This window comes from Catharus ustulatus, chromosome 1 (assembly GCF_009819885.2).
Source record: "Catharus ustulatus isolate bCatUst1 chromosome 1, bCatUst1.pri.v2, whole genome shotgun sequence".
NCBI classification, from domain to species: Eukaryota; Metazoa; Chordata; class Aves; order Passeriformes; family Turdidae; genus Catharus; species Catharus ustulatus.
The window spans coordinates 113,681,004-113,706,998 of NC_046221.1; the positions used below are offsets into that span (position 1 = coordinate 113,681,004).

Genomic DNA, 25,995 nt, shown 5'->3' on the forward strand with positions numbered 1-25,995 from the left:
GCATGCAGCAGAAAGTAAAGACTAACTAGAAGTGTAGACTAGCTAGAAGTGTAAAGTTTGAAAAAGACAAACAGTAGTTCCAGCTTATAACTGATGAAAGTAGATCCATGCGCAGATTCTCACATAATACCTGAAAATAGTTCAATGTCTGCAAATAAACAAGAAGTCACACATACATAGGAGAAAAGAGATGGAGAATCCTCCAACCATAGGTAAAGAATATTCACAGGGTATTCTGAGATGATCCTTCCATAAGGATGATTGAGTCCACATGTTATGTAATGGCCCTTAGGGTGGCTGAAGTAACACCCTTTGTGCTCTTTGCATCATGCTCTAACCAACTGAGCAAACCTCAGGGTACAAATGCATTCAAAGAAGGGAATCTACAAGATAAGACCTCTAAAAAAAATCTCCCACTAATAAGTTTTCCTTTTACAGAAGTTAACAAACACCTCACTTACCTTGGTTTGGTTGCATATTCATGTTTGGTCTGGGCCCATAGTTGCCCATGGGCTGACCCTGGCTCATTGTCATCTGATTCTGCACTGGCATGCTCTGTGATGATGGCACTGAGTGATTATAGCCACCCATGGACCCATGGCTACTTGAAGGCATATTCATGGAACTGTTTGTCATATTGAGTTGGTTAGGTCCAGGTCCTTGCATAGGCATATGGTTGGGTCCTTTAGAAAGAAAAACAGGGAAAAAAGTTGTACATTAAGCAGCATAAAAGCAGGTGAAAATAGTCATACTGAAACACAAAACTGAACAGAAGTCATTAAACACAATTACATGAAAATAAATTTAAAATACAGTTTGCATTATCACATAGCTAATCTTCTATCCATAGCTTATACAAAACCAGTCATTTTCATACGTGTATAACACAGCCTGAATTTCATTCTGAATGGCACAAGACCAGTGTAACAGACAGCTTGATAACTCCATCAGAGCTGTACTTGTTACAATGGCTATAACATTTCTGTGTATTCAAACAATCCATGTTAGACAAGTTTTTGAAACTAACAATTATTATTAAGTGCAGACAGTATTAATATTGACATGGCATAACCACATAGAATCATAGAAACATTTTGTTTGGAAAAGACCACCAAGATTGTCAAGTCCAACAACAAATTAAACACTGCCAAGAACACCACTAAATGTTAAATTAGGCTAACTTTCATTCAAATTATTATACAGCTACTCATAGAAGAAAGAGGTGACAAGCACTGACTGCATGGACCAGATACAACAGCAAAGGCTTTTATGGAAAACCTGTGAGCCAAACTCATTCTTCTACAGAGCTGTATTAATGCCCCTGTAGATAAAAATCTAACCAGAAGTTGTTCATGACAAGAAGACAACTCCTGAGTTTATCTCCTGAGATGGGAATGAGAACAAATCTTCGTGGTAAGATATCAAGACCTTTTTTTTTGATACTTCAATCATGACTTTTTTATAAGAATGACATATAAATGGAAAGCATTTAGTGACCTATGTTAGTAAACACATCACCTTTCTGTGCATGCGTAAAAGAACAACTCTGGAAATCAGAGAAAGGTGTGAAAAAAGAAACAAAGGGAAAATGTTACAGACAATGTGCTGCATCTTTTCTATTAGCAAAAAAGGTGGAGAATTTCAACACAACAAAAAATCAATGCTTTTGATTTTTGATGGACGCATTGCAGTGATTCAGACAGTATGAAACAATGTAGAATAAAAATTGCTGAAGAACTATGTAACATTTTTTATCATATACTATACAGGCAATATTCTGCAACTCTATTTGCAGATTACTAGTGTAGGAGATGATGACCTCATCATTAGTTCAACTTGTGATGACGCAAAGGAAAAGCAACTTGTTCACACAACCATGAGCCAACTACAACTTTTCACCTTTTATTTCCCTTCTTCCTGACAACAAAGGTTGAATTTGGATTATTATCTGAATTCAATCTACTCTCAATAGGTATTTTAAAAAGTATGACATTACAATACCACCTGGGCAATTTACTCATTACTTTAGGTAGAATAGGTGAACAGCTACTAGAACTAAAATTAGTAAGAGGCAGGACTGGATACAACTAGGACAAGTAAAAAAAGTAGATGAAATTTATGGATTATGCCCATGACAAGTACCACATGAAGACCTCATGAAAATATGTACAACCAGTGGAAATTATAGACCAGGTCAACTGTAAACAAGGTAAATGCAGATATGTACAGATTTCACCAAAAAGATGCTGTACAGATTTCACCAAAAAGATGCTGCTGTTGTTACACATGCCACAGGTTTTTTGTTATGCTAGAAAGTCTAAGAAGAGGAATCTAAAAGAAACTACACTAGTAGAGTTGTAGGAAGGTACTGATTTGTTTACATATTTCCCAGTGAAAATTAAAAAAAAAAAAAAGAACCACACACACACGCCCCTCTGCCTTCAGAAGTAAACAGCACCTAAGTTCTTGGCTAATGAAAAAACTGCACTAATCTAGGGTAGAATGAAAGCAGAAGCAAGGACACAGTTGCACACAAGGTCACAAAGACAATACTGACTGAAAAAAGAAGATGCAGAAGAAAAAGACAACTGATAAATGAACATGGCTACTAAAGCCAAAGCTAAGAAACAGAAAATAAGTTTAAAAATGTGTTTATCCTCTTGCCCTTTTTTAGACACCTTACTGAAAAAATCACCAATCTACTTTGTCAAGGAAAGTGTAAAAGCTGAAATGCAGTTCACTGTTCCTGCAAAATAAGGTGAGTAGAGATTGCTGAAATGTACAAAGACAGGTCCACCAACAAATAGAGAAAAAGTAGTTCAGTGAATAGGATTATGCCCACAAGAGTACTATGGATGCCCATACTGTCCCTCTTCAATTCAACACTGCCTAATTACATAATAATGAGAATAGGAGACAGTTTAATTATGAAAAAGAGAGCTAGTCTCTAACCAGGAGCTCAATCATGAATGTGCACTTAGGTGAAGAAAAGCTTCCCACTGTAGTGCCAAGAAACTATTGCAGATATACTAGGAGACTACTTCCCTAATTAAAGGAAGGGACACACAGGGTTAGTGCCACAAAATTAGGGCTTGGGAGTGGTTCCGCTTCTTTCTGATTAAAGGAAGACATTGTCAATGATATATTTCAGAGAGTTAGGCAAGTACACAGGGGAGCAAGTTTTTAAAAACTGGTAATATAAGAAGCAAAATGAGGAAGGCTGGTTTACACTTCATGTTTCACTAAAACAGGAGAAAGTACTCATAAGAAAAAGCTGTCATATGAAATATGAGGTGTACTTTCTGTGGTCAAAATCTGGGGGTTTGTTAGTGGGAAGCTAGAAAACAAGGACAGAGAAAAAGTTAAGACCATAGGATCAAAAACCTTGCAAATAAAAAAAAACCACACTAATAATTTTAATAATTAAAACCACATATCATTTTTTTTGGGTTTGTCAAAATACATCTGAAGTTCTCTTGCACATAAGGACAAAACAATTGATTTTCTTTTTTTATATGGATAAATGAAATAGGAAGAAGAGAATATGAATGAACTGTGAGTGAATTAATGAGGCATGAAGTATGTATCTCCACTTTAAAATAAGTGCCTTAAATGCTACACTCAGATACATATAATTAGATTTGTGTTATAATGAAGTTAGCAGAGTAACTATCTATCCTGAGCATAAACAGAAGCAATTTTTCCTCTTAACCACCTATGCACAGCACCTTACCTCCAAGAAGTTGTAATCCAAACTAAATACATTTGAAACAACATTTGCAGACAGGAAGATGATTCTGAGACAACTTGTTTGGAACACAAAAACACCTGCGTTGTGGTATAGAAATGCTATTCCCCAATTTACCATTTCCACTAAAACACTCCAAACCACACACCACTTTGTTCGCTCCCCTGTATCCCCTTTCCTGTGCTGGGCTGGAGAGGAGAACCAAAGGCACAAAAAGTAAAGATTACGAGTTGAGATAAGAACAATTTACTGGAAACAGCAATGAAACAAGAAAAAGAACAGTAACAGCAACAGTATATTAGTAACAGTGTACAAGATGCAAAGGATTCACAGGAAATTGCTCACCACAGAATCCCCGACAATATCCTGCAGGTCAGAATAACTTCCAGGTTACTGCCTCCTCCTGGCTACTGCAAAAATTAACCTTGTTCTGGCTGGAACCAGAACAACTTGGTATTCAGGAAGGTCACCTATCAGTGCCACGACAAAGGTCAGAGACCCCTATAGCTAGTCTTACCTTTCAACTTTTTACATGTGAGAAAATAACCTCAAGAAATCAGGAAGACAACTTGCCCCCATCACATCTTAGTTCCTCATCTCCTTCCAAATCCAGATCACCCTTACTTTCCACCACATAAACTCAAAATAACTCTTCAGACAGCAATTTTTTCAGCTAAAAACCACAATCTGTCACAGGTACAGATAACACTCAAGCATATCACCAGCTGAAAAAGGTTTGTCATGACTGTCTTCCCTGGCAAGAGAATACAGACACGTATTTGTCAGGGGATGCAATTAAGGGCCCCAGCAGCACTTCAGGTTCTGTATTAACCAGGACACAAGCACAAGAAAAATCATCCTTTGCCCTTCAGGCAATGGGACAGGTCTATAGCAGAACTTTAAAATTACTCATGCCCTGATGATCGCTAGGCAGTTCTTCTAATCCTCGTCAACCCTTCTCTTCTGCCCATGCTCAGGTCTGTGGAAGCCCCTGCTCAGGTAATACCCGAAATCCTTAGCTGGGATTTTTAAGAGCCTGCATTTTATTTTTCTCCAGGCTGGTCAACTGATGTCAGACCGGGATTCTCTCAGTTTAAGATTAGTGACTTTACTCCTTTTATACAGATCATCTCTACAGATACTTAAGATTTCGTATCTGGTTTTTAGTACAAGTGTTTATGTAAGTTCAGAGTAAGTGCCCTAAAACCAAAAAACGAATGTGTACACTGCAGAAATTACTAGAAATACATCTCTGTGAAATACAGAAAGGCTCACAAGCAGGTAAACTAACAACACTTGAAAAGAGATGTGTAATTCAGCTATACACTTAACAAGATGATTCTGTTTCCTTTTTTCCAATGCCTACCTATGAAAGGATTTTAGCATGCCTTTCTGATATTAGAGATGCCCTCATCCTAAGCTGTTTATCTTCACATCCTCCGAGAAAACTTCAAACTGAGAAGGAAAGAACAGACATTCAAAAAGGGAATATGTTGGAGGAAAGGCTAAATTAAAGCCTAGTTGGAAACTGTATTTAAGTATCTGTCTAGGTGAATACCAAAACAAAGCTATTTACCTTTCACATGTTTTCCTAAGAGCTCTTTTCTTATTCTATCTAATTACAAAATATGTATGTTTAAGGAGAGACTTTTCTCCCCCGTGGCTCTGCAGTGAAGTCATTATGCTCACATTGTGACTTAGTAATCCTTCTCCTTGGAAAAGATCACTATAATAACAATAATATGATTACACTTGAGGGTCAAAGAGACTGATTTTTGAGAGGCAATGTTATTCTCCATGGGAACTCATGGATTTTAGATGGATAAAGGACACCATAATCAGAATATCTCTGCCCTACTTAGGGAACAGCATATATTGCTCTTTACACTTCCAAATGCAGACCATGACCAACATGTATGATGAAACTAACTTCTCTAGATCTTTTATTGCACTTCTTACACACAGCCTCTGGAGGCTATTCAAGCTACTCCTTCAGAAAAGCCGCAATTATCAAGTCTATTTTATCATGATTTGCACAGAAATTAGAGATTACAGCAATTGTTACATTTTTTATTTTGTATTAAGTTTTGTATAGTTATTACTGTGTTTGCCGTCACGAAGGTTATCCTTGACACCAGTGAGAGATGAATTTTCAAAGATCCTTTGACAATAGCTCCCTTCCGTGAAAGTATCAATACCTTGAGGAGCTTTAGTAGTTCCTCCATAATAATAATAAAAAAAAGGGATCCTGAACAAAAGCAATCCTGGGAATGCAATTTTAAGCTGAAAGCCATTTCACATGAAATAGACAGTATGATTTTACAAGTGGAAATTCAGGAAAATAGCCTCTATATAAAGAAGCATGTTCTTCCATTGCCTGCTCTACTCTGATCTGACTGCTAAAGGGAATAGTTACCCTGAAGCCAGTATCAGTAGGTACAATATGGAATTTTATCATCCTCTTTCTCTGCTTTGTTTCTGTCCTCCCAAGTACTTTTCTTTTTATTACAAAACAGGATGGCATAGAAACTGACTTAAAATTTACACCTAGAACAATAATCTGGAGGCCATTTCTTTACAAATCCCTTACGATTCAACACATCTTCAATAATAAAGAACACAGGAGATTAGTGGAAGCTGTATAAAAGCAATCCTTTTTTCTTTTAAACATTTACCCAAATCAGAAACAGCATCTTTCATATGTATCTATTTTATTATTATCTAATTATTTAGCTACAATGATTTGACATTATCTTTTTATGGAAGGATTTGTGTTCGTTCAGCCACAGGCCAATACCTTTCCCCAGTAAGCCCTCTAAAGCCAGCTGTACTGCATGGTTTCAAACAGACTAAATTTAGCCAGTTCTGTTCATCAGAGGAATGCTGTGTGTCAGCTACATCAAAGCCCAAGGGCAGCCTGATAAACACTGAATACAGGTCACGTAGCTCTGTAGCTAACAAACTCTAAGAGAGCTTGTACTCGGGGGCATTCAAAGCAGTTTTGTCATCAACAATCTAGTATCCCTTGAGCCCCCATGTCGTTTCAGTTGCCAGGCAACGCTGGTGTTAATGTCTTAGAGGAGAAAAACTTACCAGGCATCTGGCCGTTCATCTGGTTCTGCATGTGTGGTGCAGGAGGGCCCCCACCTACCATACCATCTGAAGACATGTTGTGCGAGCGCGGGGGTGGGGGAGGGCCGCTCTGACTCATCCCGCCCGGACCCATAGGCATATTCTGTGTGGGTGGCTGAAAAGAGACAGTTTAGTCAAACACGAGAAGCAGTTAGTCTGACAAATATATTATATGTACATATGGTACAGCACTTGCCTATATTGTTCAATGGTGTATGAAAGAAAGCGCTGAAACGCATTTCTTTCTCTATCTGATATGTTTAACTCCTCCCAACATTAATTCTGGCAAAACGTTTAACATTTTAATCAATTTTACATGAAGTATTACATGCAGACAACACCACAGCACCTTTGAGCAACACTTTAAAATGAAAAAAAACACAAATCAATGCCTCATTAAAAAATTACATCTGAACAGTTTATGACTGCTTAAGTCACTCCCTCACACACACAAAAAAGCTCTCATTCAACAGAGAAATAAGTCTTCACTGTAATTCTCTCACATCAACAATTTGTTGCTGTTAACAGACCTTGCACTGGGACAAAACAGGTACAACATGAGATGAAAGCCTCTGAATGCTCATAGACCAGCAAAAAATTTGCACCTGGGTGTGGTAAAACGCGAGCGATCTCTTCCCCACTCTCCCCCAAAGCGATGAAGGCCTAGTTCATAATTCTGTGCCAAACACCCCCTACAGACTGGAAGCACATTAGTGCTGGCCTCCAAAGGTCCAGAGACAGCTGCCTAGAAAGGATGTTTTTGGCAAATTTCCTAATGAAATTGTGAGGAAAATAACTGAATAACCTTGAGAGTTCAGAGAGGGAGAGCAAGAAAAACAATAAATGCAAGGGGGAATTTACTGGTAGGTTCTACTCATGGCAATGTAAGGAGACACAGAAGCTGCTAGTAGCCAGCTTTGTTTTCCTACTAAAAACACCTGTGAGACTCCACGATCCTCCTCACATACCTTAGCCAAGCACTTCCAGGGGAGTAAAAATCATCTCAGTGAGAGCAGATTCCTGGCTCTCTGGCTTTTGAGGACTCTGTCTATAGGTTATAACTATTTATGAAAAACTCTCCCCATGAGACAACCAGATGTGTGTTTTTCAACATTTCCCCTCACAGACAGAACCAAGGAGGTGAATCCTAAATTCCTGTCTAGCCCAGTCCCCACTTATGCCTACATAAGTGGTTCATAAAGACAAAATACAATATAGTAATAAAGACTAAGGTTTTCCTAGTGAGCGTATGTTGGAGATGGTAACAGCAGGGTAACACAGACAAACAGACATATTCACTTGCCAGGGAAGGGGGTTGAACAATAGTAATTTACTGTCTCAACATTTCTTCAAATACCTGAAACAGGTATTATTTTCCCTGCAGTACTTTAAAAAATTCCTTAGGAAATTAATGAAGGTTTTAGTTTGGGTTTTTTTCAGCAGGAAGAAGGAAGAAGATGAAGAAAAATATAAGCAAGTAGGCAACTTCTACTATTATTCCTACTACTCTTATTCCTTTAATTCCTCTATAATGAAGAGAATGACATTTTATAAGCAAAGTTCCTTCCTCAGCCTATAGCAGACGGTGGTGAAGGTAGCTCTACCCTCTGAACACTGTAACTGAAATGCTGCTCCACTTTGCTTGTTCTTTCTCCACTAGTGAGCAATCAAGGCAAGGCTGCTTCACCTCAGTTAAGTCTTCCATCACTTCACCTTCAAAACTCACTATCACCCTAATTTTGCATCTAACAAAATCTAACAGGAATTATCTAAAACTGATACACACAGAAACAAACAAAAAAGAAAACAAACAGACTGTTTTCGTTTTTATTTGGAAAGTATGTTTAGGAATACTATCAAAACCAACACACTTGGTAAACTCCACATGAACAGTCAGAGCTCAGAGCCTGTCCCACGTCAGCCTCAGAGCAGACCCATGCCAGCAAACTGAGAGCAAAGTCAAAAATCATCCAAGCTTAAATGTTTTTAGAATTAAAGTTAACTTCTTCTATTCCAAGCATAAAACATTAGAAAGTCCAATGAAGTACTAAAGAAGATTAGCTCATAGCTAGGTTTTAGCTATCCTGCATACACTATTTTACAAACATGGACATGCCCTCATCTGTGGAAAGATGGACAAAAAAGCTCCAAGGATTATTTAGACAAAACCACATATATTCCAACTCTATTTAGTCTGAAGTTTTTAAAACAACTGTCCTTCAAGAAAAACATTGCAATTACCAAAAAGACAGCATGAGGGAGTGTACACGTGCAAGGACAGAGAAGAAAAAAGTGTTTAAGAACTTTAGATACAAAACCCTACAAGAGACTTCATAAACCACAGGGAATTAAGACAACTGGTAAAACAACTAAAAACACTCAAAAAGGTACAACCAGAAAGCAATTCATCAACAGGAGCTTCTGGATATGGAAACAGCCCAAAGACTTGTGTGAATCCATATCAGATTCTCGAAAACAATGCAAGAAAAGGGTCCAAGCTGCTAAAAAATTCAATCTTCAATTAAAAGAAACTACCCTATCATATGACTAGAAGGCAGATAAACACTGCACCTCTGTTTATAAAAAAGGAGTAGGACCAGTTTTAGGAATTATGGACCTGTGAGCCTTGTTCTCAGAGTTACAGGTAAAATGATGAAAATAATTAAATATCATAAAATTCTAAGGGTGATACAGCTGAGTTAGCAAAGTGACAATATAGTAAAGTCAAACATTTCTAATTTACTAGAAAATTTTTAAAATATAAATTAAAATACCTAGCTGCATAATTTACAAAAACTTCTTAACACAAGTTTTTTGACAAAGCCTTTTGGAGCAATACATTGTCTGGTGGCACTGATCAGAAACTGCCCAAAGGGAAGTTCATGAAGTTCAGAGCAAAAGAACATACAAAGATCTCTTGAATATATTTTCATAAATGTCAACATGTGAAGCTACTGCAACACTACTGAAAATGTGGAAGAAAGAATAAGCAGAAGGTGCCAAATGACGGATAAATATATGGCAATTACACTGAACTATAAACCACTTTCTTCAGAAAGAGGAAGCTCCTAGTGCCATTAATCCAGAAAAAAACTAACAAACAAAAAAGAATTGACCACAATCCAGACAGTTTGCTGGGGAAAAAAGCCCAAAACAAAAAACGCAACAAAAGGAACAGAAAACTCAAAACCCCATAAAATCTATTCATAATACCTGTGGTCAGTTTCTGATTCTCTTCAGTAATAACCAAAGCAAGGTTGAATATTAAAGAAAAAAATGCCAATGTATTTGATACCATAATACACATTCAGTTTGGGCAAAGTAATCTCGAAACGATACTATAAAAATAGAAGGATTATAAAGAGAAGCAATTAGTGATCAAAAACATCGAATGTTTACACCTGAAACAGGAAAAAGGACAGATTTTTTTTTGTTTTTGCATATAAGAGAATATAACATAAGAGGATATGACAGAAATACAATTGAATATATGATACATACAAAAAGTAGATGATCCAATTTATGGTTTAACAAGAAAGAAAACCTCAGGAGAATAGTCAGTAAATTGAGGAATAACATTAAACATACAAGACATCCCATAAATCACATAAACCTGAGGTATTCATCAACACAGTATCTTAGAACTGAGTTTAAATAAGATTAAGAGATAATTACACATACATATATGCAATAGAAACAGTAACATAGGATATTATATAGGATATTTTAAAAGAACATTACAAGCCTTTTTATCAGATCATAAACCAATCACTACCTGATAGCAATTAAAATGAAATGTCTCCTGCAGATATAATTACTCCCCAGTGAAATTCCTCCAGTGTACTTTTCTAGTGGATGCAGACAGAAGAAAACAAGAAAAAATTGTTTTTAAATGGCAACTTCCCGATTTCTATTGGACTTTATCCAGACTTTTACAGATAATAAACTTCTTTAAGTTAACTTGAATTTAAAACCCCACAACAACAAAAAAAACCCCACCCAGCTACATACACTAGATTATTTAACCTTTTTTGTTCTTTACAGAAGTAAAGAAAATTGACTATGCCCAGGAACATGCACTACATACAGCAAAGACTTTTTAAAATGCAAAATGATCACACAGTATTCAAAAATAAAAGCCCACCCTTTGTGAAAGAAAAGCTGCCCAAAATTAACCCTAGCCATTAAGCCTATATATGGAAGGGTGAAATTACATCCAAACATAGTTAGGTTAACAGAACCAAAGGAAAAGCTACTTCCCTTCTTTTGCTGGATGTGTGACAAAAAGGAATGAAAATTAAAATAACTGCTGATTTTATTCCAACTATGTAATTGAAAATGTCACATGTTTTACTATCAGTAAACAGTAATTTAAAGACCTAGAAAATGTTACATATAGCTTCACTTGATAGACACTAACTTCTGGCTCATTTTCCCAAACACACAGATTACACTTATAGCCACTAAGACCATTTAAAATTTATCAGAGCATAAAAAAGATAATTATAAGCTGTTTAGTGAAACTCTGGAAATCTCAACTGGAAAAAGACTGAAACTGACCCAATAGTTGTGACCAAAAAAAAAAGACAAGAAAAATAATTAGATTCTAACTGACAATCTCCAGAAAACAAAATCTACTAAATCCAACAGTTATTTGACAGTATGCATTAAAGGCAAAAGCTACACTGCATTTTTCAGAGATTTTCTTTTAAATAATAAAATAGATCAAAGCAAGACCCAACAATAAAATATCCTAGGATGGAAATGTGCACCTGAAGATGGTAAGATTTTTCTAACCACCAACAGCAGGTTCAAAGATTTGTTTATGGAGCATCTATTGTTATAAAAACTGCCAAAAAAAAAAAAAAACCAAAAAAAACCACCCCAGGAAATACTATTAAGCACATTAAAACACAATATTGCTGATCAATACGACTAGTAATGGATATTTACACTACCAAAAAGGTAGTTTTCTTGAAATTCTTTCAGAATAACAATAAAAAGCTACAGGAAATGCAAATATAAATAGGGGGTTTTTTTCTCTCCGAGAGAAGCCCTAACTCAGGATTTAATCAATCATCTTTGTTTTGAATTCTCAAATACCATTTTCTGCAAAGCAAAACACCCCTTCCCAGGGGTTACTCTGCCCTGTTCATATCACATTGCTAATATCATAGGACCTGTCCCAGTCTCAGAGAGCTGTACTCTGCTGATAGGTGGCGATGGCACCTGTGGAGTACTTACTGAGGTGTCAGACTGGGAAATAAGATCGTAAAGGAATATGGCTTTGAGATTTGAAAGAGCAGAGATTTAATTGGGTGACAACTCTTCTTCTACAAGGTACAGAGTATTCCAGTACTGAATGTCTTAAAATGAAAAAATAAAAAACCTGTATCAGTTCTCAGCTAGTGTAGTATTTGGGGGTAGGGAGGATTTCTACAGGAAAAGCATTTACAAACGTGTTTAAACAGTGATGTTAATTATAAATGTAAATTGTGCTCTCACTGTTGGATTACCAGTTGTGACTCTCAGATTAAGGAATTCTAAATTTAGAATGACAACAAGTTTATACATCTTGATTTACATCAGTATTTTCAAAAATCAGAGAAATTCTTACTTAATATTTGAACAAATGTTAAAATAGTGCATAATGTAATATTTAAACATTCTATTTAAAGAAGAAATTGGAATCTTTAATTGTTTCAAATTGTGTATGTCACTGCATAAAAATATTTTATTGTCCCACTATTCTTTAACGAACAAAATTTAACCCTAAAAATATCTGATGGACTCTTAGCAATAGCTACTCTGATACTTAAAAAGAGAATCCCCCAAAAATTCTCTGGGGGGCTTTAGTAGAACTAAAAATTATTTAAATCAGAAATTTTAAAAACTGTATGAATTCATATGAGTTTATTGTAAGTGACCATGAATAAGTTAACTGTGGATGTTAACTCAGGGATCACTGAATTATAGAAACTAGACAACTTCTGAGGTGTTCTGTAACTCCCCCATAAAATACAGTTGCTATCTATCTTCAGAAGCTTTGTGTTCCACAGCTCTTGCCTCTTTTGCTTTTAACATGATTTAATGTTTGGTCTGATATTTACAAGTTTTGCTTGCATTTAGTAGCCTAAAAGAAAAAAAAACCCTGTTCCAGCTAAAAGGTTTTATGTAAAGTCAACTGAAGCAGAGAGAATCCTGCAGAACCCTCACAGCAAGGCATTTGGGAAAGAGCAAAACCATACAGACTCTGCACCTACGTTACCAGACTACCTGGTACAGCTCTCAGGAAACTGCCTACAGTTCAAAAGGTATTTATTGTGCAGATACTGCACTACAGAGAGGCAAATCATATCTTTGAGTATGAAACAATTACACTTTAGAGCATACTCCTCATTCATATTGCCAGTGATTTTTACTGATTTCTAAATCAGCCACAGAAGTTCATAGGCAATAGAAGTAGTTTTTTGTGTACAGTGCACTAGCTCCCCGTGTGGACACACCTGATTAACAATACATGCAAAGTAGCTTACAGAACTTAGAGCGATCCTCTGCTCCAAAGTGGCAGCTAGTGGGTCCTAACATCTATCAACTTCAATTCCTGTACTTATGTTTTTTCTTAGTGCAGTTGCTAGGTTAAGAAGCTCCCTTCAGTGACTTCATTTCCAACAGCACCCTTTCACTTGTGCCAACGCAGCCACCTTTTTCACTTTTGTAACACTTAAGAAATTATTATGCTTTTTTCAAAACTATTTAACATTTAATCAAAGCAATTATTCTTCAAAATCCAAGCTCCAGTAATGACTAATAGCTCTCTTGCCTCTTGACAGGAAACATTCGACCCTCCTTTTGCTCTGTTCTCCATTAATTCAGTCTACAAATAGTTCAACTTGAACTGGGCACAGACTTGTGTTCTGATAGGCTAATGCAGAATTACACAGCATACTGCACATACCAGAAACAGGTTTTCTGCTATGCTGCTATCTGTCCTGATTTCTGCTGGGATAGAGTTGATTTTATTCCCAGTAGCTAGTGAAGTGCTCAGTTCTGGATTCAACAGAATAATGTTGATAACACAGCCATGTTTTAGTTGCTGCTAAGGAGTGCTTACTCTTAGGTCAAAGATTTTTTGGTTTCCCAGGCTCTGCCAGCAAGGCGTGCAAGAAGCCAGGAGGGAACATGGCTAGGACAGTGGACCCAAATTAGCCAAAGGGATAATCCACACCACAGAGCACCACACTCAGGCTGGGCACTGGTTTTACAATCTCATTCTTAATTACAATCTCACTGTAGTATTGTATTTCCATTATTAAACTGTTCTTATCTCAACCATAGGTTTTACTTTTTCTGATTCTCCTGCCTAGCCCACTGTAAGGGGAAGGAAGGTGTGAGGGGTTACCAAGCAGCTGCATAGTACAGTAATTTCATGACTAGGTGCACCCTTTTGACTAAATTTTTCCCACGAACCCGGAGCAGAGCCTGCTGAGCGGCGGCATCGGAGCAGCGGTGGCACAGCCCCGGGGAAGCAGGGAGAAGCGGCACAGCCGCCGCGGGAAAGTGGGGAGAAGCGCTGCCGCTGCTGGCCGGGTGGAAGCCAGGATGTAGCGTGGCTGTGCAGTGGGAGCCGGGAGCCATGCCAGACGGCGTCGGGAAAGGGCGGGAGTGCCAGGGCCCGCTACACGGGGAGGGCGCCTGGGGCTGGGTTTAAAGGCTACACCAATCTTTGAAAAATGTTTGCAAATTGAGCACCTGCCAGCAATTCGTTACTTTGTTGCATGCCACACCGTTCCTCGCTGCAAAAAAAAAGTGTGCCTTATAGTCCGGTGCGCCTTATGGTCGTGAAATTACTGTACTTAGACAGCAGCTGGGTTAATAGCTGAAAGCTATCAAACTTTCCCAGGCATTTGGTACAGAACTGGACAAGAATCTTATTAATTTAGGATTCCTCTCATCATCAGTAAGGAAAGTTTTATTTCAAAATTTTCTTTTGAAGTGTGAAAACTGAGTCATATTTTTATTCTCATGATGCCATCTTCCATTTTTCCAAGAAAAACTAAGTCGATGTAAGTCAACATATATTTTAGACAACTTTTATGTTCAAAATAAAGGTTGCTACAAAAACAGAGTGCATAGCTTGGTTATTAAGACTCCGTTTTTTTTCTACAACCACATCACAACTGCGTTAAAACCACAGATTGAACATCACCCCTTTGAAAAATCTAGTGTTTAAAATTATATGAGTTTTCATTGTTTGAGTTAAACCATGCTTTTACTGAAGATTCCTATTTAGCCTGCAGAGCTCCACAACTTAGAACATTAAACATCATAATTAGCACATCATGAAAGCTTGTCTTCAAGTTAATTTTTGAAAGTATTTTATTGTTTTGCGTATGGGCAGTGGTTGTCTTCTGTTTTTTTTGTATTAGTTTGGTTTGTGTTTTTCCTATCTCTTGGAGCAGCTGCTTTGGAAATAACCAGCCTTTCAGTGCTTGTTGCTATCAGGTGTTTATAAAAAGCAATCATTATCTTATAGAGAAGTATTTTGTAACTAAAGTGGCATGGACTTCTCTCTAATTTGTGTGACAAGTTTGGGAACAGTGCAAAATAAGGGATTTTGGAAGCCCTACAAAAAGCTTTATTTTTGGAAGAAATAGCTCAAGAAAATAAGGGGTTTTTTGTAATTAGAAAGTTGACTAATAACTTTTTCATTTCTATTATGAAATTTAGAAAAACTATTTAATGCAATATCCAGATTCTTCTACAACTTGGACACAGTAAGTTTTCTTGGAAGTCATTACACATACAGACTGTAACTTAGTACTGGAAGAAACTGGCACTTTCAACATAAAAGAAAGCTTTATGTTACACAAGTGAGTAATAATCAGAAGCACTTATTTTCAACATCTTCTTGAAAGACACACTGAAATCCCATGCTCTGCACCCTGACAGAAGAAAAGCTGAAAGAAAATCATTTCCTATACTAAGAAAAAACAAAACAAAAACAAACAACCTCCCCTCAGAAAAAAACCAAAAAAAATCCAACCCACCACAAAAAACCCCAAACCCCTCCCCAAAAAAACCACTAACAAAAACCCACACATAAATGCTCCCAAATAATTCCTGCAGACATCAATATCTGCCTATTATAAAATGGAAAGTTTCCCACTGCATATTAAATGAAGTGATGGTCACGGGTTGTTTCCTTAAAAATATCTGGCAAAATTAAGACATACAAGAGTGGGAAGATGTCCAAGGAGAAAAGCTGAAGGTTTTTTCTTCAGTAGTCTTCAATTACCTTTTAAGGGCACTGAATACTTCAGAAAACAAAAAAATACAAGTTAAGGAGAATAAGATGCTTGTTCTGTAGTTTGAAATTTCATGTGTTTAGAAACACACACACACATAATACCTCAGCACCACTTTAATTGCATCTTTGCTCTCTATGGTTCAAGGACATCAATATCTTGCTGTAGCCTCCCTCAAAAGCAGCACCAGTGAAAAATCACAAGAAAGCAAGTGTTGTGGTCCTCATGGTGCAAAAGCCCTTTCTGGGAAGCTAGCTTATCTCATAAGGTGATGGTGAAGAGACTCTTGATTGCGATCCAAGAAAGAGAATACCTGCCACAACTCAGAAAGAGAGAACAAAAAGTTGCATCAGCTTCACGCATGAACGTAGTCACTGCTCCTATCCAGCTGGGAAAACATCACATAACAGCCCTGCCCTTAATAATGCTGCTGTTCACACAGTCAAGAAAAGACTGTTTGACTCAAGAACCTCACACTTCATCTTTTCATGTGAAAGAAGGTGTCTTACCCCAAAAGTAATAATTTAGTACTCTAGAAAGCACACAAGACCAGAGGATCTTTGTTATGACACTGGATTTTCAAAGTTTTCCTAGCTCCCTTCATCCAGACCCTAGAGTGGCATGCTATACCTGTTTCACCTTTCTGTGGAAAGAAACTGCAATAGCAGTAAATAAAATTGATGTATTTTAGTATTAAAAAAGTAGATGTCTACATACCCATTATCTTGCTCTGTATTTAACTGTTACCATTCATACCTTAAAATTTGTAAGACTGATCAACTGCTGATACACAAGTATGGTGAAGAGAATCATACTACTTCGAAGTCAGTATGAGCCTCACCAGCTCCTACGTGGAAAGCCAGTGAAGGAAAAGACTCTGAAGTAGTTCATCTTGCATTGAAAAAAGAAAGATAACATGATAGCTCACCTGTTCCCAAATTCTGTTAGCTACAATTTACTAGGAAGACAGAAAGAATTTGAAGAATATTTTCCTATAAACCCCAACAAAAATCGTCTTGTCTGACTACGCTACATTCTAGGACAATCTTTAAAGACTGTTTGTCAGAGCATCTACATTTAGGTAGGACTGAAAATCTAAATTTCATTTAGTATTTTTGAAAGAAAACCCAAGAAGCTACATTTATTCCCTTCCGCATCTCCAAAAGAGACTTTCTCTACGCACTCACATACTATGTATTTTTCTCAGTACCACAGAACATTCTTGACATTGAAGATCAGAAACACACTTCTGTCCAGATCTGCAAAAGCCTTTCCCAGCCCTATCTCCATTTTCTTTTAAGAAGAGAATGTCATCACATTCAACTTTAACAACAGGGCTGTCCATCAGGGACTAGGATAAGGTCAAATTCATTTCCAGTTGTCATCAGAACCAGTATATGAATTAAGCCTCCAAAAATGTATTAGCTGAGGAACACACACAGCCCTCTTAAAGGTTTCTCTTCCTCCCCCTCAGCTACAAGCATGGATTTATAAAAAGAGAAACCTCAACAGGCACAACAGGTTGGACATAATGAAGCACTGTTTCTATAGTCCTCTAGGTACCAACTTGAAAGGATGCTTCACTAGTAGCAAAGATTGGAGAACACTTCTCCAGAGACCAAAGAAAAAGTAATTCAATTTCAGTTGGTGAAAACTAGTATCTAGGAATGGTTGTTTTATAGACATTCTTTTTAGTTTCATATTACAGAAATGAATCAAGACTATATTAATTCAAGAGAAGTCTTATTACCAAAAAACAAAGAACTTCCTTGTGTTACTCACAATGAACTCCCCAAGCTTTCTGATTAGCACAAAAAGCAAAGAGATAGAAAGATATTTTAACACTGCTGTTTCTTTTATTACTGCTGCATAAACAATGGAAAAGAGGAAAATTTTGAGGCATCTTATAAAATACAGAGCTCAGGAATACAGACTCAGGAAAAAATTCAGGCTGAAAAAAAGATAGCAAGTAATATCAAGACAGGTAAAGCGATGCAGTGTTTCAAGGGCCTGTGGGCCCTTATTTCTTTCCTATTATCATAATCCACCTTAAAAAGGGTTGCTTTTTAACACAGGAGAAGGCAAAGAATTTGAGACTCACCCAGAAGGTGGAAAAGCAGAAAAAAATTTACCCAGCCTCATTCCACTGGGCAAGAGAATGGATGATATTTCAGTGAAAAATAAAAGGAAAAAATCTCATTTCCCCACCTTTCCCTAATCTAAAAAGAAAAAGAGCACTGCTGTAGGAGTTGACTAAGAACAATACCACTACAGTTCTCAGTTGAGGGGACAAAAACAAAAAGGGAAAAAAATTGTCTTTGAGGCAGACCAGATATCTGAGCATTGCATATCTCCTTCACAGTAAGAGACTACAGTTAACTAAGTCAAATTTTACGCAAGGCCTAAGCAGTGAGATTGCTCCAAATACAGCATGAAGAGACAGCACCATGTATTTACTGTACAATAAATCAGAGGCCAAGTGTTTGGTCATTATCACAAACGTCTGGTTTGTTTTTTGTTTTGGTTTGGTTTTTTTTTCCTTCAGGAATCCGAATGAAATATATTCCGTACTTCTTACACTATTTTGTACTTACTGCTGGTAGTAGAGACTGCATGTTCTGGTTGGAGTCAGCTATAGTGGCTAGGTAAACCAAGTTTGTATGCAGCATCTGCTGGTATCTATCAAAATAAACACAGCAAAACAAATCTTAGTTCATAAATATAGTAACATCAGAATTTACTCTAATTCCATAAATGTAAAGAAAGTTACAGTAATTTCACGAATACAAGCCGCACCAATTTGACCAAAATTTTGGTGGAAACCCGGAAGTGCGGCTAATATTCCGGGGCGGCTAATCTATTAACAAAATTCTAAAAGCTGCCAACACGGAAGTGAGAGCCCGCGGCAGCCCCAAGCCAAGCTGGAGCCCGGCCGGCCCCGGCTGAGGTGGGAAAGCCTGGCAGAGGCGGGGCCAGCAGTGTGGGGGGCGGGCGGCAGAGCCTGAGCCAGCAGGGCGGGGCAGGGGGGCGGCAGAGCCCGGGCCAGCAGGGCAGGGGAACCTGGGAGAACTGGGGCTAGCAGTGCAGGGGAGCATGGCAGAAGCAGGAAGGCCGGCGGGTGGGGCTGCCTGGCAGCGGGGGAAGCCCAGCAGAATGGGGGCCAGCAGCGTGGGGGAGCCCGGCGGTGCGGGGGCCTGCAGTGCCGGCCAGGGCGAGGAAACGCGGCGGCGGTGCAGACGGGAGGGGGCGGCCGGCGAGCCTGGTGGCGGCGGCGGCAGCCCTGCCGGCGGGGCGAGCGAAAGTGGCCCTCGCGAAAGCGCCGCCGCGAGCCGCGAACCGCGAGCCGCGAAAGCGCCGCCGCGAGCCGCGAACCGCGAGCGCGCCGCCGCGAGCGCGCCGCCGCGAACCGCGAGCCGCGAGCCGCGAAAGCGCCGCCGCGAGCCGCGAGCCGCGAACCGCGAGCCGCGAAAGCGCCGCCGCGAGCCGCGAGCCGCGAAAGCGCCGCCGCGAGCCGCGAACCGCGAGCCGCGAACCGCGAGCCGCGAAAGCGCCGCCGCGAGCCGCGAGCCGCGAAAGCGCCGCCGCGAACCGCGAGCCGCGAACCGCGAGCCGCGAAAGCGCCGCCGCGAACCGCGAGCCGCGAACCGCGAGCCGCGAGCCGCGAGCCGCGAACCGCGAGCCGCGAGCCGCGAACCGCGAGCCGCGAAAGCGCCGCGGGGCGGGCGCGGCGCGGGGCGGGCGCGGCGCTCGCGAGGCGCGGCGCGGGGCGAGCGAAAGCGGCAGCGGGACGGACGGCGAGCCCGGCGGCGGCAGCCCTGCCAGCCGGGCGAGCGAACGCGGCAGCGGGGCGGTGCTGACGGGAGAGGGGGGCCAGCGAGCCCGGCGGCGGCGGCAGCACCACCCGGCCACCCCGCCGAGCCGTGGCGCTGAGCTGGGCCACCCGGCCCCGTCGGCAACCATGAGCGGGCCGAGCCTGCCTGGCCCCGCCCTGAGCCAGTAAAGCCCGCTATGCCGCGATCCTCTTACTAATTGGCCAATTTGTGAAAGCTGCGCACGGATTCTCGCGACGAACGAAAGTGCGGCTAATATTCGGGGTGCGGCTTATCTATTGACAAAGACAGCAACATTGTCGAGGCACCGGGGGTGCGGCTTATAATCCGTGCGGCTTGTATTCGTGAAACTACTGTACTTATATAACACAATACTCAAGAGGCTTTCAATATCATTACTAGGAATCTTAAGCCTTTTCCCTCACATTTATCTATTATCCAATCTCTCCCAATGTCTCCATCATATCTGTGCCTACCTGTACTGCTGTCATGCTATGAAAAAAATCTAAAGTTGGGTGACACTGTTCTCACTTATTTCACTTCCTGCCTTAACCTAAATTAGCAGAAGACATAGAGGGAGTGTGTTTGTGTCTGGTGTAATTTCCATCACAAACACTAGAGAAAGAGAGCTTTTTATTACGTGCCCATATTCAAGATATCACAGATTTATTTGAATTGTGACCACATTTCATCAGGACCCCAAGTTCTGGAAGTTTGCTATGGAATAATTTTTCTGGTAGAGTAACACAATCCAAATTCTCAGTATCTACCCCACAGTCACAAAAGTAACCTTGAAAGCTGGAGCAGATTACAAGTACATAACTACAGGGTTGCAAACAAAAGTAGTCCCTTAAACCAAAAGTACCTATTATTTATGATGCCCCTCCTACTCCCAGACTACCAGTTCTCTTGGCAAGGAACTAAGATGTCCTATCTGTCAATATTTGTCTGATTATATGAGTGCCATCATCACCTCATGCCAGAGAAGAGTAATGGGAAAATAACACTCCTTAACAATTCACTCCTTCTGTAGCTCTCTCAGATCACTCTCCAAAGGCCCCACTAGACAGCAAGCCCATGAGGGATATTTTGACAAGCCAAACTTTTAAGACAAGCTTGTTTGTTCTCGGCCAAGTGAAAAGCACGTCGTTTTCAGACAGGCCTCAGGAAGCAGAAAGATCCATTTTCCTACATGATTTTGAGAATTTTTCAAACAAAACTACCTCTTTCTAACAATGTAATTACAATACAGAGGAAAAAAAATCTTTGTTGTACAGTCTGTATTTTTATGAGCATCATCATCACAACATCAACTTGCAGTAGGCAAGTTGCAAAATTTCACTGACAGAAGTGATACTCACAGAGTAAATAAAACCCACCCACACCCCACAAAAATTTCAAGTGTAGTATCTGTAGCAATACTTTTCTTCACAGCACAGTTCTCCTGTAAGGTAAGCTAAACAAATCAAGAATGATGATCTAGATGAAAATTCACCCAGTCCACAGTAGATATGGATTAAGGTCTTACTGAGAGCATTCAGAAGTCTTTCCCTTGTTCTGATAGTCCATTATACACTGGATAAGATGGTTGTTTTCATCCAACATCTGAAACAATAAAGAAGTTTGGAGTAAATTTCATGTTTTTTGTGGAAAGAAACTGAAGGTAAGTTTGAGTCTTGAGTAACGATCCTCTTCTTAGTTTTAAAAAAAACAACAAAAAAAGTTGCTATCCAGAAAGTTCTACTTCACCAATTTACAGAACGCTGCTTTGTTCCCATTTCCCCTCTCTGATTAATCTTACAGGTTTTGGTTTAAGGACTTCATAGCACTACCATCAGCAGCTACATTTGTGAAGCATCCTGTTCAAACACCTATGCTGATTCTCCACCAAGTTCTTAAAAAGTTTTAAAAGTTTTCTTGATTGCTAACAAGTTATCTGATTGCTAACAAGAAATTCACTTAAAAGACTTTGCCCCCAGTTTCCCTTCTCCTTCTAAAGCCAGCAACTGCTTATAAATTTAATTTGAAAAGGCACTAAAATTGTTATTGATGAAAAAGACTGAGCACACCAGATTTGTTCAAAGCAAATGCACAGCAAAGCCAGGCAATATTTACATGGAGAATCTCTAACTAAGCCACATTTTATGAATATTTGGTATAATGACACATTATGGTTTAGGAATGGTATTGCCAAATTTAGTGATCCCACTGAAACACTCCAAGCCATGCATCCCTCTCCCCGCTGGTGGGGTGGAGGGGAGAACTGGAGATACAAAAGGTTGATCACCTGTTAGAGAGTAAAAATTTACTGGCAATAGCACTGAGGTGAGAAGAAACAGTAACAGCAAAAATACAAATAATGGAGGGTACAGGAGAAGCAAATGATTCACATACAAGCACTCACAGTGAGCCCCGAACAGCACCTGACCACACCACACTACATGATCCCTTTCCTGATCCCCAGAAAATGAAGTGAGGTGCTACAGAATAACCTCCAGGTCCATGCCATGACCCCTCCCCTAGCTGCTGCAAGAATTAATCCTTCAGTGGCAAGAACCAGGACAAGCAGGCATAATAAATCTATTAGACTTCAGAAAGTGTCCATAAAAACGAACACTTATTAACTGATTTTCTAACCAAAAAAAGAGTAGTTCTAAAAATCATGGGAAATGGCCCATTTCACAACTTTCTACAAGAAGTCAGTGTTCCAAGCTCTGTAAATAGGAAAAATAAGCACAACCTGGTCTCCTAGAGTGCATGTGCCCACACTCATCTTTCTAGCTCAAGCTCTGCACTCCGACTGGGCAAGATTCAGCAGAACCATGGCTAATCCGAGCCACCAGCCAAGTTATCCAAGTCAACTTAATGAAACGGAAAATTCACTGTCAAATGCAAAATTTTGTATCAATTTACTCCTTTGCTTTCTCTCACTGGAAAGTTAGTTTAGATACCTTTACCCAGCTGCTGAATTTCACAAAACTAGCAGAATCCTAAACATCCCACAGATTCTCTCCTTCTTCCAAACTTCCATGAAGAAAGTACAACATCATTATACAACCTCTATTTCCCTAACAAATTCCACAGGGAGGGAAAAAATAAAAGTAGTGACACTTTTTTCTCTACCTAATCCACCTCTACTACGAAAAGAGTATGGAGTCAGAAACCTTAAGCAGTTCACTCAGGACTTCTATCAACATAGGAACAAGCCAGCCAGCCAAGTTTTCTTAAACTCTAAACAGTAATTCACCAGAATGGACTAGAACGATCCCAGTGCAAGTATTTTGCTGGAAACTGCTGGATCTGGAAAGATACATTAAGCACTAAACACAGACATAACCGCAGTATTTTCAGCTGCTGTATGCGCCTCAGAAAACAGGCAAAGCTACAATTGCACTTTCTGAAGAGGATCACAAACCACTGCTATAGTGGCACACAACACATGCACTAACTTTAAGTTTTGTACGAAACACAGTGGCTATTTTCACCACAAAAAGAAGGAAAAAATGAGATAATACCTTTGATACCAAAGTCTAATAGAGCACTTGCAAACTAATGGTTTGACTACAGCACAAGAAAAACTTAATTGCCTGTATTCTCCATGTGCACCCCAGCATCCTGAAGTCCACTGACTAACTTTGGGTAGCTTTCCACCCAGTGGATATGTAACTTTTCATCTAAATTTCCCAAGCATTGACTTCTACGGTACCCTGGAGGCTCCCATTACAACTCCAGGGTCTTCTTTGAGGTCCATATTCCTGCAACATCTACTTCGTAGAGGTTCTAATTCTTTAAATCAGAGGCTAGCTCTATCTACCCAAAGGACTCCACTACATAAGGAGCTCGTAGCAATGTGATATCTGTTTGATCCATGGCCATACCAATGATGGTACGAGTCTTCAGTAAAGTTCCCAAACCCCACATAGCGATCAGTGAACTTGAACATGCTCCTTTGTTGCTAAAAAAAAAAATCCTGTAGATTATTATAAATCCTGTATGCGTTTTTCTTCGATCGCTTTAGCGAGTTAACTTGCTCCCTCCCACAAAAGCTTAGGTGGAGTCGTCCGGAGCTGCTGTCATTGGCTCCGACCGCAATATTCTCCTTCAATCACACCTAAGGTTTAGTGGGAAGGCAGCCTTAACTACCAGGTCGACCAAGTTTGGGAACTGGAGCCGCCTCCTACCCCGCAGCGCCCGGAGTCGGACACAGGGTCTGGAACAACTCGGCTGGGTCCCACTGTCAGGGCCCCCCCGCAGGAAGGACTTACTCAACTCCTCCACTTTCAGGCCGAATCCTCTCGGGTTAATTCAGGCCCGCGGGGGCGATCGGGGCAGCCAAAAAGCGGAGGAAGAAAAATGAGGGCTGGAGAAGCCCCGGGACATCGCCCGCCGGCCCCGGGACCCTCCAACAAGTGTCCAAGCGCAGAGAGGGGCAAGCGCCCCGCCGGGGCCGAGCCCCCGGCACAGCGAGTGCGGCCCGGCCGCCTCTCTTCCCCGCCAGGGCCTCGGCGCTCCGGGCCTGAGCCGCCGCCGCCCCCGTTCCCCGCGCGGCAGGAAGCGGCAGCTGCAGCCCCCGGGGCCGCCCGGGCCGGGCCGGGCCCTCCTCCGCGCGCCCTCCTCACCTTCTGGATGGCGGCCGGCGTGATCTCGCCCTTGCCCCGCTGCCTCGGGGCCGCGAACGCCACCGACATGTCTGGCGGGTACCGGGAGCCTCCGCGTCCGCTCCCGCCCGTTCGCGCGCGCGCCCCACGGACCCAGCAGCGGCGGCGATCCGGGAAGAACGCGGCGCGCGGGGGGGCGGGGGCGCGCGCCCGGTGGGACGGCCCATCCCCATCCCGCTGGGGGAAGGGGTTAAGGAGGACCGGCGGCTCCTCCCTGCTTTTTCACCTGGCGAGGGGGCGCCTCGGTGAGACCTTGGCCGCCCCGCACGGCGCGGCCAGAACAACTGGACCGAGAGGTGACGCTGAACCGCTTCGAAAGTGATCCCCCCCACACAGTCTTGTCACGCGCCTTTCTTGGCTACCCCCTCTCCCTCCGCTGCGTTGGTACGTTCCGGCTGGATGCGCCTCATAGCAGGGAAGTGGTACGGCCGGCTGGGGGGGCGTGATAGCCGTGGCGTGCACGTTGCAGGGGACACGCTCGCGCTGTACCGGGCGGTAATCTCTACTCCCCCCTCTGCCCATCGCCGCAGTTGGTTGCACCCAGGCAGCCCGCTCTGGCGGTAGCGCGGGGCGGAGCGGGACGGGACGGGGCCGGAGATGAGGAGGGGCAGCGCTGGGAGTTGGAGGGGATCTGGTTGGGGCTCTGGAGCATCTCCCGTGAGGAGAGACTGCGGGAGCTGACCCTGTTAGTCTGGAGAAGAGATAATTCATTAATGCATGTAAGCATCTCAAAGGAGGGTGCCAGGAGAGTGGTGCCCCGCGGCAAGACAAGGAGCAATGACCATAAGCTAAAACTCAAGAAGAAGTTTCCATTTCAACATGAGGAAGGACTTGCTCGCATGCAGCGTGGCAGAGCAGTGGAGGGGGCTGCCCTGGGCTTGGGGCCGCTTTCCCCGATGAGTTGGGCCGCTGCCGTGAGAGTCAAACGGAGCAAGAAGAAGCTCGGCTGCAACATTAAAGAGCTGCAGACGCGGGAAGTGCTGAAACCGGCACTGATTTGTTTCAGTGCAGCCATTGGAGGGAATCTCCGTGTCGCCCAAGAGCCTCACGGACGGGTTGGCACCGTCCAAGACAGTTTTTGGGAGAATGAACAGTTGCAACGGGCAATGGGTACAGGGACACTCGAAGTCCCCAAGCAAAGCATTTTAAACCTGCTTTTTCCTGGGCACATCCGCAGCTCAGGCTGTGTGCATTCCAGGGCCACACTGCAGGCTGTGGGTGCAGAATTCCTTGCCTCTAGCCGACTGGTGGCTGCTCTTGTGTGTGTTCCGTGGCTGGCAGGACACTGGCCACCCGGTGACAGGATACCACAGCCCACG

General features: G+C 41.4%; 1 protein-coding gene across 3 annotated transcripts in view; it reads right to left on the reverse strand.

Moving 5' to 3' along the window:
• Positions 1-24,800, reverse strand: part of SS18 (SS18 subunit of BAF chromatin remodeling complex) — a 45,365-nt gene extending 20,565 nt beyond the window's left edge. For all 3 annotated transcript variants that reach the window (XM_033070230.1, XM_033070220.1, XM_033070237.1), the window contains exons 1-5: positions 24,638-24,800; positions 21,547-21,623; positions 18,783-18,867; positions 6,842-6,995; positions 462-683 (exon numbers count right to left, since the gene is read on the reverse strand). In XM_033070230.1, the coding sequence (XP_032926121.1) occupies positions 462-683; positions 6,842-6,995; positions 18,783-18,867; positions 21,547-21,623; positions 24,638-24,706 (607 nt within the window). In that variant the 5' untranslated portion in view covers positions 24,707-24,800. The remainder of the gene's footprint in view (positions 1-461; positions 684-6,841; positions 6,996-18,782; positions 18,868-21,546; positions 21,624-24,637) is intronic.
• Between the last annotated feature and the right edge of the window lie 1,195 nt (positions 24,801-25,995).